The 14084-nt window shown below is 37.1% G+C and overlaps 1 protein-coding gene and 1 long non-coding RNA gene across 5 annotated transcripts in view; one reads left to right on the top strand and one right to left on the bottom strand.

Moving 5' to 3' along the window:
• The window catches only part of LOC129209698 (uncharacterized), a 98548-nt gene extending 89941 nt beyond the window's left edge, over positions 1–8607 (top strand). The window contains exons 7-10 of the long non-coding RNA XR_008578144.1: positions 3286–3429; positions 6298–6427; positions 7830–7984; positions 8396–8607. This is a non-coding gene — a long non-coding RNA (uncharacterized LOC129209698). The remainder of the gene's footprint in view (positions 1–3285; positions 3430–6297; positions 6428–7829; positions 7985–8395) is intronic.
• Positions 4456–13606, bottom strand: RGS21 (regulator of G protein signaling 21). Of its 4 annotated transcripts, XR_008578141.1 has the most exons (6): positions 11792–11903; positions 11342–11412; positions 7821–7897; positions 6464–6630; positions 5056–5487; positions 4456–4480 (listed from the first exon to the last, which is right to left on the bottom strand). XR_008578141.1 is itself a non-coding variant. In XM_054834493.1 (5 exons), the coding sequence occupies exons 2-5, from the start codon at positions 11350–11352 to the stop codon at positions 5284–5286; spliced, it is 444 nt and encodes a 147-aa protein (XP_054690468.1). In that variant the 5' UTR covers positions 11353–11412; positions 13105–13606; the 3' UTR covers positions 4818–5283. The 4 variants fall into 4 exon arrangements, 3 of the variants coding, with proteins under 3 accessions (XP_054690468.1, XP_054690467.1, XP_054690469.1); XM_054834493.1 differs by lacking the exons at positions 4456–4480; positions 11792–11903 and adding an exon at positions 13105–13606 and having other exon boundaries at positions 4818–5487; positions 7821–7882; XM_054834492.1 differs by lacking the exon at positions 4456–4480 and having other exon boundaries at positions 4818–5487.
• Between the last annotated feature and the right edge of the window lie 478 nt (positions 13607–14084).

The raw sequence follows: 14084 nt of genomic DNA, 5'->3' as shown, positions 1-14084 counted from the left end.
TTTCATGGGTTTTTTTCCTCTTGTTTTTCAGTATACTGAAAGGCAGAAAGCATGCTTCATTTTTCAGATCCATAATGTGCTTTTAACTGCTGTTCCACCAGCAATACAAAGTGTAATTGTTATTCAGAAATAAAGATGTTATACTGTTTTCATTAATTTAATCTACTTGCCCATTCTTTGCAGGAACGAAATTATATACGGTAGGTTTCCCTTTCTTAGACATAGCAGTAAAGTCCAGATGTAGCAGGTAGTCTTCCCCAAAATTCAGGTAAAACCCAGCAATTTTTGGCCTCTAGTCTTCAGAACTTCTGGATATTTTATATTTTGAGTTCAGATAGTGGATTTTATTATCTTGCACCTGATCTAACACCCACATAGGCGAGCAGGGGCCCTTCCACTGGCTTATGTGCCTTCATTCACATGATTCCACACAAGCTGGAGCATCCCTAAAGATGTATGGTATAGAGGGAAGATAAAAATCAAAAATGTAATGAGCCAGCTCTGACATGCGTATCTGAGGAAGTTGTTAGATTGAGTGTTTTGTAGCTGCTACTTGCTGGAATAGTTTGACCACACTGGTATCGTTCATGTTTGGATAAATTGCAGGAATTGTTAAAGCTGTTACTGCCTCTTTCCATGATTGCATTTCATTTCGAAAGCAATATCCTCTAAAACAGCTGAACTGGGTCAAGAAGGGAATCTCCCATAGGCATCTCATCAAGAGGGAGATCCTGCACATAAAAAATTGAGCAAGTTGAAGAAGGGTGCTGTTGCCCCAGTGACTGGAGAGAGCTGAGGGAGGAGAGGGTGAGAAGGTGGTGGTGTGCCACGGGGACAGGTCTCAGGTCTGACATCATTCAGAATGCCTCAGGAAAGCCCTGCACTGAAAACTGCTGATTGAAAATCCACTTTGACAACTCTGTAACCAGAGTGAATATGAGACGTCCATATCTGGGTACACGAGCAAAACTGGTAATCACTATAGGTTAATGGCTGCAGAGCTCTCGAATTGTGTAGGTTCTTAGCGTGATGGTCGTCGTCTTTAGCAGCAGACACTGCTTGAGGGATTCTGTATTCTGAACCGTTTAGTTTGGATCAAGATCGAAAGGTTCTTGTGCAAAGCCTGTGATTATGTGTCAAGTATGTTTTTGCATTATAGTGTTAGCAGAGAATTTTCTGACAAAATGGAAAATACGGAGTCTTCATCTCCAGCATTTACAGAAGCGTGCTGAATTTAGCAAAACCTTTGATAAAACATAGGTAAGAGTCTCACAAAGTCCTGTCTGCCACTGGAAATACACCTGGCTACGTATAATTTGGGATCCTGTGCTTCAGAACAATTCTGTGTTGAGGACTAATTATGCACTTATTATATTTATGTATATGCTTATTATTTTTATATTTATATATTATATAAAATATTAAAACATCTTATATCTTAATGCCTTTAATTCTGGGACAGTCCTGTCATGATGTCAGCACGATGGATCTGATGGGATCTGTGAATCTAGATGCTGTTGGAGCTTTAGGATTGGCACTGCATGCAGAAATTGAGATGATTTTTTTTTTTAAGAAATGTGGTGTCCACTTTGCATTTATTTCTACCCTTTCTATTTGGTAGGATATGTTTGTAAATCTACTTTTTTGTCCTGAAAGGGATTGAGTCCTTTAAAAAAAAAATAATTCTCAGAATTGAGATGCTTGCCTGGCTTGGACTTGTAAACAGAGGGGGGGAAAACCCAAATAGCCACTTCTTATTTTTCAGTGAAAGCAAGTGGGAGGCTTGGAGTGCAAACATGGTTTCTAATGCAACTTTTTATGAGTGCTTTCTATTCAACTACAACAGTAATTTCTTTCTCTTTTTATTATGAGCTAGCAAAAAAAAACCCAAACCCAACCCCCCCCCCCCCAAAACCTCCCTAAAAATTCTACCACAACTTCTGTAAGATACTTATTGAATGTGTAATATTCAGTATTAACACCACTGTAATCTTCTTTTCCCATCATAACCCAGAGCTACTATTAGGATAAATAATTCAGATAATGTGTTAGTGCATCATCACAGGAACAGGTGATGTACAAACTTATAAGAATAGTTGTGACTCCTTTCCACAAAATTTATATCCACATTTTTAAAAGTTTAGTGGCTTTGACAATGAAAATATTACTCTGCTATTAAGTGGCTTTGCTCTGAAGGATAGCTCTGAAGCCTGAACATAGATCCTGCCTTCCTGGAGTGTCTGCATGCTCCCCAAATATTAAAGAGCATAAATATATTACATTTTGATGGAAGATGGAGGTAACTTCTTGATTTCATAACTGCTGAACGACAGGTTATACAATTGGGCCAAGCTCATGCTGGAAGTCCTTGGTAAAGCTCTGGGATTTTGCTAAAGTTCAGCCTAAATCTTCTAAATCACGCTTCAGTGCCTGGCCTTTTCCTATGTTAAATTATCAGAGCGTGGGTGCTAGACTGTGACCTTTTTTTAGTGTTGTAGAAGTACAAAGCATCAGTTTTAGAGCTATAAAATAAAGAGAAATAAAGACTACTGGCTCCTGTCTTTCACATCTGGGTATTTTCAGGTACTTTCTCAAATGGATCTTTAATCATGCTTTAATAATAAGTTATGTTATAGAAGTTTTCAGAAATTTGTTAAACTTGAAAATACTTCAGTATGCCATAGATTCTTTTGTTTAATTGCATACGATACAGCCAGATGGTGCTCTGAGGGTTTTAAAAATTAATTGTGAATGTGCATCCAATTATCGTTGGATATATATGAATCTATAGCGATCATTTATTTAAACTTTGCAAAGTTTCATCTCATATTTAAGCATCTGAAACAGATTAATTAATTAAAACGTTGAAAGGCTTGATCAACAACAAAAATTAATTAACTTAATTAAAATGCATAATTTTAATTAGGGGGTTATGAAAGGATTAGTACTGTTACTTTACACTTGAGTCTGTGATAACCCCTAAAAGTGCAATTACTCTACATATCACTTAAAATCTTCTAAATTAATTGAAAATGTGTTAAAACTGTTCATGATGCTTTTTTATGTAATTATTAAAATGAATGTCAAATGCTAAAATGTTAAGAATAATCTACTCTTTTGACAATAATTATGCTGTTGATCATAGTGAATCAACCAGACATTATGTGGACGTAATGCTTCCTACTATTGCTTTTATATAGTTATCAGAATAATAATATGCACTATTTTTATCAAGTTTGAGTATTTTATGTATATTTTTAACTTCTCCTTATGCTGTGTTTTCAGAGAGTCAGGAATTGGAGGTGCCTGGCAGCCATCTTTCTACCGCTTTCTAGTTCTGTTTGTGATGGGGTAAAGTCAGAAGTGTGCGAGTTTTAAAGGAGCACAGAGAGAGTTGTGAGATTTCACGATCACACATCTCTTTTCAAGGTACTTTTTTTTATCCTTAGGTCCCAAACGATTGGTAGAGCAGAATTTTTTGGCTTTCTACTTGCCCTACTAAGAAAGGTGATATGATCCAACTTCCTACAAGTGGGAATTTTCTCTTCTGAAAGTAAGAATTGGATTCCTAAGAAGGGAAAATGACTTGCTACATTTTTGAGTAAATTACGCAATTTCGGCAATCCTGATTGCTGTCTTTACTGTGACTCTAACCAGCAGAAATCCCCTGGTGCAGAAAGGATACCAAGGCTGCGCTGTAGGCGGAAGTTGCAATTTTCCACTGAAGTATCATTGCAGAATGAATGGTAGCGGTGGGACTGCAAAACAGCCCACATCCTCTTTGCAGCTCAACCTCAGCGATCGTGTTCATTTCTCTGTTAACCACTAGTACAAGGGAAGAAAGAAAAGAAAAAAGAAATGCGGACGGCAAGAAGAAAAACTAGGAGATAGAACAGATGGTGGGTATCAAAGAATAGGTATTTTACACCCACCCTACCTCCGTAAGTACGTAACTGAAGGCATCGCACTGGGGCTTTCAGACTACTTAATATTCTTAAGGGAGATTGATAAAATAGAGAGGATCTTTTGCATAGAGGATGTGACAGTGTGTAGAAGACATGAACAGAGTTCCCAACACAGAGCAATTCCTAGAGATTTAGAGCAGCTCAAAAGGAAAAGAACCAGAAGGCCCAAATTCCTATCAAATGAAAGATTTTTCTTTTTTTTTTTTTAGAAAAATCTTATTGCTGTCTCTTGTATGTAGAACTGGTTTCCATAGTGAAGATTCTTTCTGCCCCATATAGTCTAAAATATTTTTTCTTCAGTACTACACCACAGCTCCTTCCGTCACCTAATAAATATATGTTGTAAATCCTCCAATAGCAATGAACAAGATCGGTGTGTGCATTTGGAGACACCAGAAGATTGCACTAGAATGATATCATATCTTGCTCGTTTGAAAAATAACACCGTGACTAAATACTGATTTACATATTTACTCACCTAAACCTGTTTCTCTGATGCCAGCTTTTCTGCTTATCTGCATTTAATTGAAAAATTATGATAATTATTGACATTACTTCTTCATGAGTGCATGGGGACAGTATCATTGTTACACTTGGAAAAGCAAAGAAAAGGAATTATTGAAAATGTACAAAGGAAGATTTATACAGGTTTTTTCCAAAATGCCTACACAATTAATAAATGAGACTTTTCAATAAAAATTTAAATGAAATAAAGACAAAGAAAATTGAAGAGTCATATTGAAGACAGCTGTATTATGAAACACTAATTTGCTCTGAATGCCAGGAACATTTGTTAGAAAGCAGCTGCCTATTTATTAAATATTATCATAGTATGTTATCGACCGTATTTCTACTTTTCCTGTTTCCAAATTGTATAAAACATGTTTAAAAGATGATTTTAATTTTTTTTTTTACAAATTACACATAAGATGATGAATGGATGAGTAAATGTTTTCAAGTCCCCTGAAAGGAATTGATTTTTTGAGGCCGTACTTCTAAAGAAAAATCAACGGCAAACCAGAAAACCAAACCATTCTACTTAAAAATGTGAAAACAGTTTGAGAAATAAAACAAGCACTAGAAAACTTACCAATGCCAAACTTCTTTTCTTAAAAGATAGCTCAAATGTCTTAGCATATCCCATCCTGTTTCTTGAATATTTCTCCACCAACTTTATTAGAAAGTATCATGTGTGTATCATACTTAAAAACAAGCTGGCAAAGTAATTCTTAGGTCACTTTAATAAAATATCTGTTCTGAGTTGCAATAGGAGGCATTTACAAATCCATAATCCCTCAGGTCTTTGGCATTTATTTTCTTACAAAAATGGGAGCCATCTCTTCTGATTTCCGTTCTGCTGCTTCTTTACTAGCTCCTTGTACTCTTCTGACCTTAAAAACCTGGGAAAAGAGTCCTTTGCCATGAGACTGTAGATTAACCTCTGAGCATCATCAAAGCAGCTGAGGGTGGGCTCAGAGAGATTCTGAGAGATGTGGGTTTTGGTGTGGAAGTCAATATTAATCTGTAGGAAGAAAGGAGCATACAATTAATGTCAGATTGATTGGAAAGTTGAGATCTGCTCACGTACAGGACATAATCAGCATTTGAATTTCTTTCCAAATACCCTGGCTGATGCAAATAAGCAGGAAGGTCATCCCCTCATTTTCTAGCATACTGAATTCATAATTTTATTTGGGTCTTAAAAAGACGGCATCACTGAAAGAACAAGGGGAACACTTGCTTCCGATCATCTCAGCTTTTTGCCAAACCAAATCCTATGAAGTACTGATTACCAAAGAGTAAATTAGAGATGAAGGTACTCAGCATCATTTTAGGTTTTGACCCTATTTATTTTCTAAGGATTTTTTTGGTTTTAATAATAATACATATGATTGAAATCCATTTTAAGACATGGGGACATTCAAAGCACTCTTGCTATCAAAGGCAAAGCCATCAGTGTAAAAGTTTGTTAGGGAATAGAATGTGAACAATAATTAATTAGCAATTTGTTCCTTCACAGTAAGCATTTTTTTAAATAATGATCCAATTGAATGCCGTGATGGAAAGTTTTACAAGTTTGCATTTTGACATTCATCACGTCAAAAATACCTGTACAAAAGAACAAATACAATCATTAACATTCCAATATACTGGTACCTAAACTAGGGAGGAAATGGTGCTTATTGCATTATAAAAATGGTTTGAGAAAACAAATTACATTGACCATATATTTCCTTAGAAATCTCAGAAGCTGAGATAAACCCATGCCCTGTACGAAGAATGTATTTAAAGTATTGTATTTAACCATAAGAGGTCTTTGTTTCCTTCACAGAGTTCCACGCAGTGTTTTCTGCCTGGTAAATAATTGACCAAAAAAATGGAAGTACAGCCACATTGAATTGCCTTTTTTTTGTCACTTCAGGAAGTTTGCATCTCAGTTTTCCACTTGATTCCCATCCTCAGTGAGTACCCAATGTATATGCAAAACCACTTTTTACCTCCTTTGGGGCATCAGCTTGTATAAAGTCAGAATAAATCTTTTGGGCTTTTGAGGCGATCTTAGTGGAGGACTTGGTTTTCTTGAAGTCCTCACAGGCCAGCCAGAACTCCACGTTCTCCTCACTGAACTCTGACTTCAAAAATGTCCTAAAAGCCTCCAAGCCACCTGGGGAAAAATGCATGAGACGATGGGTGGAGGAAAACTGAAAGACCAATGCAGATTATATGTTTGTATATGAATATATAGTGACATTTATGTGTCTCATATTGTTTTGCCTGTCAGCCAGTAGTTAGTCGTAAGAGGTTGTTGTGGGGGAAATAAATAGGAGATGAAACTATAGTGATGGTAAGGGGACTAAGGGAATTCTTTCAGAGAGTTACTAACTGAGGACTGCCCAGTACCTGCCCGCCATGGTTTGGGCTCTAGCACTGATACACCAGTCAAAAGGAGGCCCGGGAGATTTGGTCCTCAAGAGGATTTATAGTGACTAGGGAGTCAGGGATTTGAGGCTGACCCCTGATCTAAGAAGCAAGCAGAAAATTAAGTCGTATTGTGGTAGTGTGCTTTTCTCAGAGCTGAGGTTAGCCTGCCTAAATAGCACTTACACCTTCTTGGTGTAACGATTGAGGCCTGGGTAGAGAGAAGGACTTTTCGTTACTTCTTTGTTCAACTTTTTTTGCACTTTCAAGAGGAAAAAAAAAAAAAGAAACAAAGAAAGGTTTGTTTGGAAGAAATTGTTTTAAAATTAATCCATATCACAAGCTCTTAGAAAACAAAGCTGACAGCACCCAAATTTAGTTGCATTAGTCAAATCAATACTATGCAGATACAGTGTGGAGGCACCGCAGGGTCCGGGCCACAGAGTTCCAGCAGGAAATTGGTGCAAGGAAATTTTTAACAGTACAAATGGGATCTCTTAGAGAAGTGACTTTGGATGTTTTGGAAATAATCATTTTTTGTTTGATAGTTGATGCACAACAGGTATGTTTCTTTTTAACAGGAATACCTAAGAAAGGGTTTGTGGTTTTGTAATTTAAAAAAAAAAAAAAAAAGGAAAACCAGAACCATTGCACAGAGAGTTTAACAACAGTTATCTTTTACTATAAAAGTCTTTCAGAGCACTTCTGCATTCTTAAATGTTCTTTAAGCATTGGCCAGAAGGTATTTGCAGTTTAGAGAGACGTGCCCCCCTCTGCCTTTCAGCACAGCAGCTCAAATGCCTCCGGCAGCAGTGCTGCTGTGGTTCAAAGCACGTGGAGAGTTGGACTGCAAAGCAGATGAAAACCTGACAGCAGCGTTTGTGAACTGGGTTGACACATGTCTTTTTAAAAAAATATTTTTCATGTACTTCTTACCTTTATTAGCTAGTAGTGTATCCATGGACTCAGACCAGGCCATCGTTTCTCCAGTGTCTGACCTGTGGAAACAACATCTATCCTTGAAAATAGCATTGTGATCTTTCGCCTGTGCAGTCCATGGTAGCTACTCTATCATTTGGCTGTCTCCTTGAGGGAGCAGGGTGAGTGAGTCATGTTACCCTATGCACTGAATAAGAGAAAGTCACCAAAAGTGTGACACTTTTTTTTTTTAAGAGTGTAGAGAACCATAGAGATTCATAAAGTACAGTGTTATTTGACATTGGCAACCTGACTATTTGTCCACGAGACAGTACTAATGCTTGCAATTCGTGGAACTATAACAAAAGCATAGGAGGGATATTAATGTCTTAGAGTTTGTACTGAATTTCTTCTTGAGTTCAAATAGATTAACCATTAATTTATATGATGCTTTTTGCTTGGGATGAGTAGAATTATCTAAAACGCTATCATACTAACAGTTCTGGGATAAATGGGCATTATTTCAGTTTCTTAGTGGTTTAAAAAATTGAGTAAATTCATCATTTTCTGTATTTCTTTGTAACTTGCTGCAGGCTTCTGTTAGAAATGAGGCATGGAATGAAATGGACCTTTGCTCTTACAAAGCCTGGGTGCCCTGAAGATGTTCAGGCTGGTTCAGAAGGAAGGCTTAGTGTGCAGGCTAGCAGAGGTCAGCTGCACGACCTGATGAGAGGCAAAAGGACGTCAGGTAAGGGAAGTGCATGCCAAGTGTGTGGAGTATTCTTTTTCTAGTAACTTGGAGATGGATGGTCATACTCAATTTAGTCCATGAATACATAGATAAAAGAAAACTGTCTTTCATCCATGCAAAATTGTATTTTGATTAAAATTACCATTGTATGAGGTTGTAATTTAAACATCCAGCAGAGAAAAAGAACCCCCTTTACCAGCATTATTGTTATTGCTTGTGCTTTTTGTGACAAAACCATGGAAGAATGTGATTTCTTAAAAATGAAACGTTTTGTGGAAACATCAGAGCGCTATGTGAAGATGTCAGCATGTGCCTATCTGCTTTCCTGCATGCCAGTTTTACAATTTGATTTTCTCAGTTTCTTGGCAGTCTGTCAGTTTGCAGCCCCAGGCATCCCCAACCGAACATCTCATATCTACTGTTTGGTGATAAGCAGGAATAAATCTGTTTGGTCACCTAGCTCATATTTTGGTTTAGAATAAGGAGCATACTACTTCAACAAACCTCAATTCAGTGGTTTGTAACTGAAATTTTTTTGAAATAGGTTTTTTTATTTATGGATTTTTTTTTAATTCTAATCTTACAAATGTCCTCAGCCAAAATTTTTGAGCTAGAAATTTCAAGTGTTAATTGGTAGTTCTTGTAACCTCTGAAGACAGGTAGTAAAAGATGAAGAATTTCATTAAGCTACAGACTCAGTATAAGGTTTTGTCTCAACTTATTTTAAATTTTAGTAAAATTAATGCATATTAATTTTTTTAAACATACAAGTTTAAAGGGAATGAAGAATGTTTTACTAGCATTTTGCACTTGTGAAAGCTCTTGAAATAAAACAAATAGTTCAAAGTGCAAGGCCAGAGCAGAGTAACTGATTATTTTTTTCCTCCATTTTGGATACAGATTTTTTTTATAATGAGACAAGGAGTCAAGCAAACTCCAGAGTACCTGCAAGAATGCCTGGAGAGGTAGGCAATAATTAAATAGATTGGTATCTCATATTGCTGTTGTTGAAACTGTTACATTTTAAACAAATAGTAGGAATGTATTAACCAGTCAAAGAGAGAGGAAACCAACTTTCTAATCCTCTGGTTATGTATCTTGTAGAGGTGATGATAGGCAGGAGGATTTGAAATGGAATTTACATTCTATGTGAATATAGTAGTCACTTGACATCTTGGCAGCTCTGAAATGGTTTGTGTGCGTCTCTCGTTTGGTGGTAAGAAAGGGGAAATTTGAAAATTTGGAAATGTTTTGTTTCAGTGCAAAATCAAAACAAATTCCAGGATTTTTGACAGAAACAGAAATCTTCTGACTGGGCCTTGTTTCCATTTGAAAAACCTCATAACTTAATTTTCATGGAGGTCAGTCGTTCTGTACTGAAAGGTTTTTCTCAGTTGGTTGTTCTGGTTTCAGTCATGCAAACTCATGGGGTGTAATTCTTTTCTACCTCATGCCTAGGTCTTACATTCATATCCCTTAGGGAGGACACCATGAGCAGGTCACCCTTGGCTCAGCAAGGCATGACAAGCCACAGACAGTCCACAATACTGAGGAGTGGGAAATCTGGGTGAGTGGAAAACAGGGTGGAAAAGGCTCTGCTAAAACACAGTGCCTGCCTGCATTGCTGTGCTGTTCTTCCTCCAGGCTGGTGTTGTAAGAGCATGTATTCTCAAGGCTGACCAGATGCCCATCCATCAGGAGAGCTTTTCAAAGTAACCTTTGATGTTGAAGTTCCCTGACCAACAGGTTCCTGAAATCTCACCTATGGAAAGACCTTTATGCTGACTATTGACTTTCTGCCACTGTATATACTAACTTAAAAATTAGATATTTTAGGAGCTAAAAGGCTCTGGAGTCTGATAAATGGACCAAACACTCTGTTCCATATAAAATATTACTGGGGGGGTGGGGGGTGTATTTACAAACTAGTCCACTCTAGAATTCTGTACAAAAATATTTGATATTCCCAAGAGGACTGAGAGCTTGACTGTCAAAACCCTGCTCTGAAGTATACAGGTTAGTGAGAGAGCTGTATTCACAGCCATCTGCCAGCGTCACCAGTAATGGCATTTTCTAATTGTAAATTTATCAAAAGATAATATGATAGTGTCACCATATTACAAAACTGTAGTTATAATTATTACAATAGATCGTGGCATTGATGCTTTTCTCAAACAGGGGGGTTTTTGTAGCTGTCAGTTTACTTGTGTCCAGGCTGCACAAAATTATATTTAAACAAAAAGCATAAAATTATGTATATTTATACATATATATGCACACATACATAAGGGAAACTGAAATGCAAATATAGTCAGTCCGTATTGAAAATGCAAATGAAAACTAAATGTAGCATTACATAGTACTTTGTGAGGCATCGTGCGCTCGTGGAATAAATCAGCAGTGAATTTGTTTTAGTAACTGTAATAAACTTGTATAAAATATATAACAAACTTTCAGGTTGTTCAGTAAATATTTACTAGCTTTCTTGGCAAATGAAAAAAGCAAAATGAAAGACCAGGATAAAACAGACAGCATGAAACTAATTCTGCTTCTCTTCCTCATGGATAATATTATTTGAGTCAGTATTTACTTATCACTCAGAGAATGATCTCACTGACATGGGATTTACTTGAATGGGAATAGCAAGCAGAATTGACAACAAGGAGTCAAAATAATCATATCCACTGTAAAGGGGGGAGGAAAATAAAAGCTGTCCAGATTATTCAAAAGTTGACCATCCCATCCCATCAATCACCTACAATTAAAATAGCCATAAAGAGCAACTCACTTCACTGGCATTTTTTGTTCCACTGTCTGTCACAGGTAGGGCAGAATTTCTTTTTCTGACTGATCTTCAAGCTGAAGGTAATGTGACAGCAGGAACAATACAATTAGCATGTGAATAACCAAACAGAACAATGCAAATTGGTAAGCTGTTTTTCACATTTCTTTTAAAAATATTTCTCTTTCAGAAACACTGCTTATTTTTTAACAGTGGCCATTCTAACTTAATCTACCAAAAGTAACTTTAATTAAACATGATTTATATGCAAATATTTCTCAAGACATATTTATGTTCTGAACAACATCTTAACAGAGAAATCATCTTGTGATTTTTCTCACTGGCCATTTGGCTTACTGACTGTGGAAAAGAAAAATGGAAAATGGATTCAGTGCCCATGACTAGAAAATTCTTCCATATCAGTATTTACTCTTACATTGTATCTGCAAAGCTTACCCATCGCTGTATACATCTTGAAGGTCTGAGGCCCTTGAGCCATTGTCTTTTTTGTTTATTCATACAAGACTTTTTGCAATGGGACCGAAGAGTGTTGGGGTGACCATCATTTGCACATTGATGCTGTTGCAAATAACGGGATCATGAAGTATTTGATACTTTCAATGCAGTGACTTTTTTCTACTCTTGTTGATATTTCATTCTATATGCCATGTTCTAGGAGCATCACTCTGCCCCAAAAACATTTTCATCTGATTTTTGCTCTTGATAATCACATCATTCTTTCCTCCCCAGCTCTTTTCTTTCTCAGTATGTTGCTTGCTGACCCTCGCTGTTCTGAACAGGCAGACTTACTTGCCTCTCTCCAAATCTTGTCCTGCTGCCTAAGCCTTTGCTCACCCTACCTGGCTTCCTGTTTCTCAGTGTCTCAACTTGACCTAAACAGACTTCCAGTGGTTCAGGAACTGGGATGCAGCTGTCCCAACCTGCACGATACAGGATTTTTGTCTTCTCAGTTGAAATATTTTGCACTAAGTAGAGCAGCCTCGAGAGTTTAGGTCCCATTTGATTTTCCTATATAGCATAGTGACACAAACAGCTGCTTTCTGTCTGACTGAGGACACAGGCTTCCTTATTTTAGCTATGTCTGTCTTCTAAGATAAGAAAGAAAAACCCAAGGATCACGTGCCATGTTTTGACCTTAGCAATGCTAGGGGTTGTTCCTCATCCTCACCTTTTGTGGATCTGTAAAAGAAGTTTCAGGCCAAACTATTAGATGAACTTCACATGGAACAAAAAATAGTGAATCTGGTCAACAGGGCTCCAGAAAGTTGAAATCAGATGGGAACAGATATAGAGGTGGGTTACTGGCATGATGAGGAGAATGAAACTGTCTTGCAGGAGAAAAAGACAAGACTTCAGTTTGTCTGGAAAATGAAAGCAAAGAGGAGCTATGATTGCCCTCTGAATGTAGAGGGGGTAACCAGAGAGAATAAAGAATTATTTTAGCTTAAGGATCATATTGGCAAAAGAACAAATGTATATAAACAGCCAGTGAATAAATTTAGGCTGGAAATCAAAAGGAGGCTTCAGAAAAAGTGTTGTTTTTAGCAGTCTCCCAGTAGAATTTTTGTTCTCTCTACTCCTCTGTACTTCAAAGATAGAGGTGCATATATTTATAAATGAGATTATTTTAAGTTGTTGCCTTTGATAATAGGAAGCTAGAAATGATGCACGAAGATATTCAGTCCTATATAATACTAAAAAAAAAGACTCCTGGCAGCAAAATACGCATCCTTTCTGCGATTTCTTACCTTTGCATCCACTTGCTTCTGAAAGTCATACTAGAAGGAGAGAAATGTGAATTATCATCCTGACTGTCTGCAGTGCTGCTTATTTCCCTTAATCAGTTATTTCCTCTTATTTCTGCAGAATGCGTTCTGTGGACTGTGATATTGTGCCAGACAGGACCAAAAGCCTTCCATGCCTTGTTGCTAGTACAACTAACTTCAGCATCTTACAGGTGGAGAGAAAGCCTTCAGCATCTGCATTGACATTAAATCCTTTGTGACTGATTCAGTCCCAGTTTGAGCTTTGATAAAAGAGGATAAACGTAGTACAAAATCCAAACAAGTAGAGTTTCTGGCCTGGCAGCCTGTAAATAGCTACAACTGGAATTTTCTAACAGTCAGACTGTCTCTTTGTCAATTACTGTTGAAATAGCACTCTTTTTTCTAGTGTTCTGGTTTGTGATTGCTGGCCTACCCTTCTTAGGTAGCAAACAGGAGGTTCTGCAAAGCTGTACAGGCGTTTACACACATTACCATGTCTTGCTATTTTTAGGAAGGGACTTTACGTACCCTAAGTTCTCACTGAGTATGGCCAAGATGTAGGAGCAACTCAAAATAGGTGCTGAATTTTCAGCCAAGTAACAAAATTCTAGATAAAGGCCTGATGCAAATTTCCTCCAGCTTTCTTAGTGTAATGCCAGTAAAGTCAGTGCAGTTATGAGGACAGAGATCACACCAAGTTAAGCAACACATCATTCTTGGATGATTCTGTTTATTTCTCAATATTTACCGTGTCCGATCCCAATGATTGTACTATTCACCGACCCTAGAACTGTGATTATAAATTGACTAGTTTTACATTTTTGAAGAGGTAATACAATTCTTGTTATACAATAGTCCCATTAACTCCTGTGAGACTATTTCTGAGAGGAAGGATCGCAGGATCTGTGCCTATTTTTTTATAAGCATCTGTGATACACATTTTTTTTATTAAAAAGAAAAAT

The sequence above is a fragment of the Grus americana genome, chromosome 8, assembly GCF_028858705.1.
Source record: "Grus americana isolate bGruAme1 chromosome 8, bGruAme1.mat, whole genome shotgun sequence".
Taxonomy (NCBI): Eukaryota; Metazoa; Chordata; class Aves; order Gruiformes; family Gruidae; genus Grus; species Grus americana.
The sequence above is the reverse complement of the archived record's forward strand: the minus strand, read 5'-3'. Positions and strand labels throughout refer to the sequence as shown.

Excerpts from the sequence above, each read along its gene's own strand:
- RGS21 (XM_054834492.1), bottom strand. Across the intron at positions 6,631-7,820 it reads TACACTACTAGCTAATAAAG|GTGGCTTGGAGGCTTTTAGG; the intron begins GTAAGAAGTACA and ends ATTTTTCCCCAG. Across the intron at positions 5,488-6,463 it reads AAGCTGATGCCCCAAAGGAG|ATTAATATTGACTTCCACAC; the intron begins GTAAAAAGTGGT and ends TTCTTCCTACAG.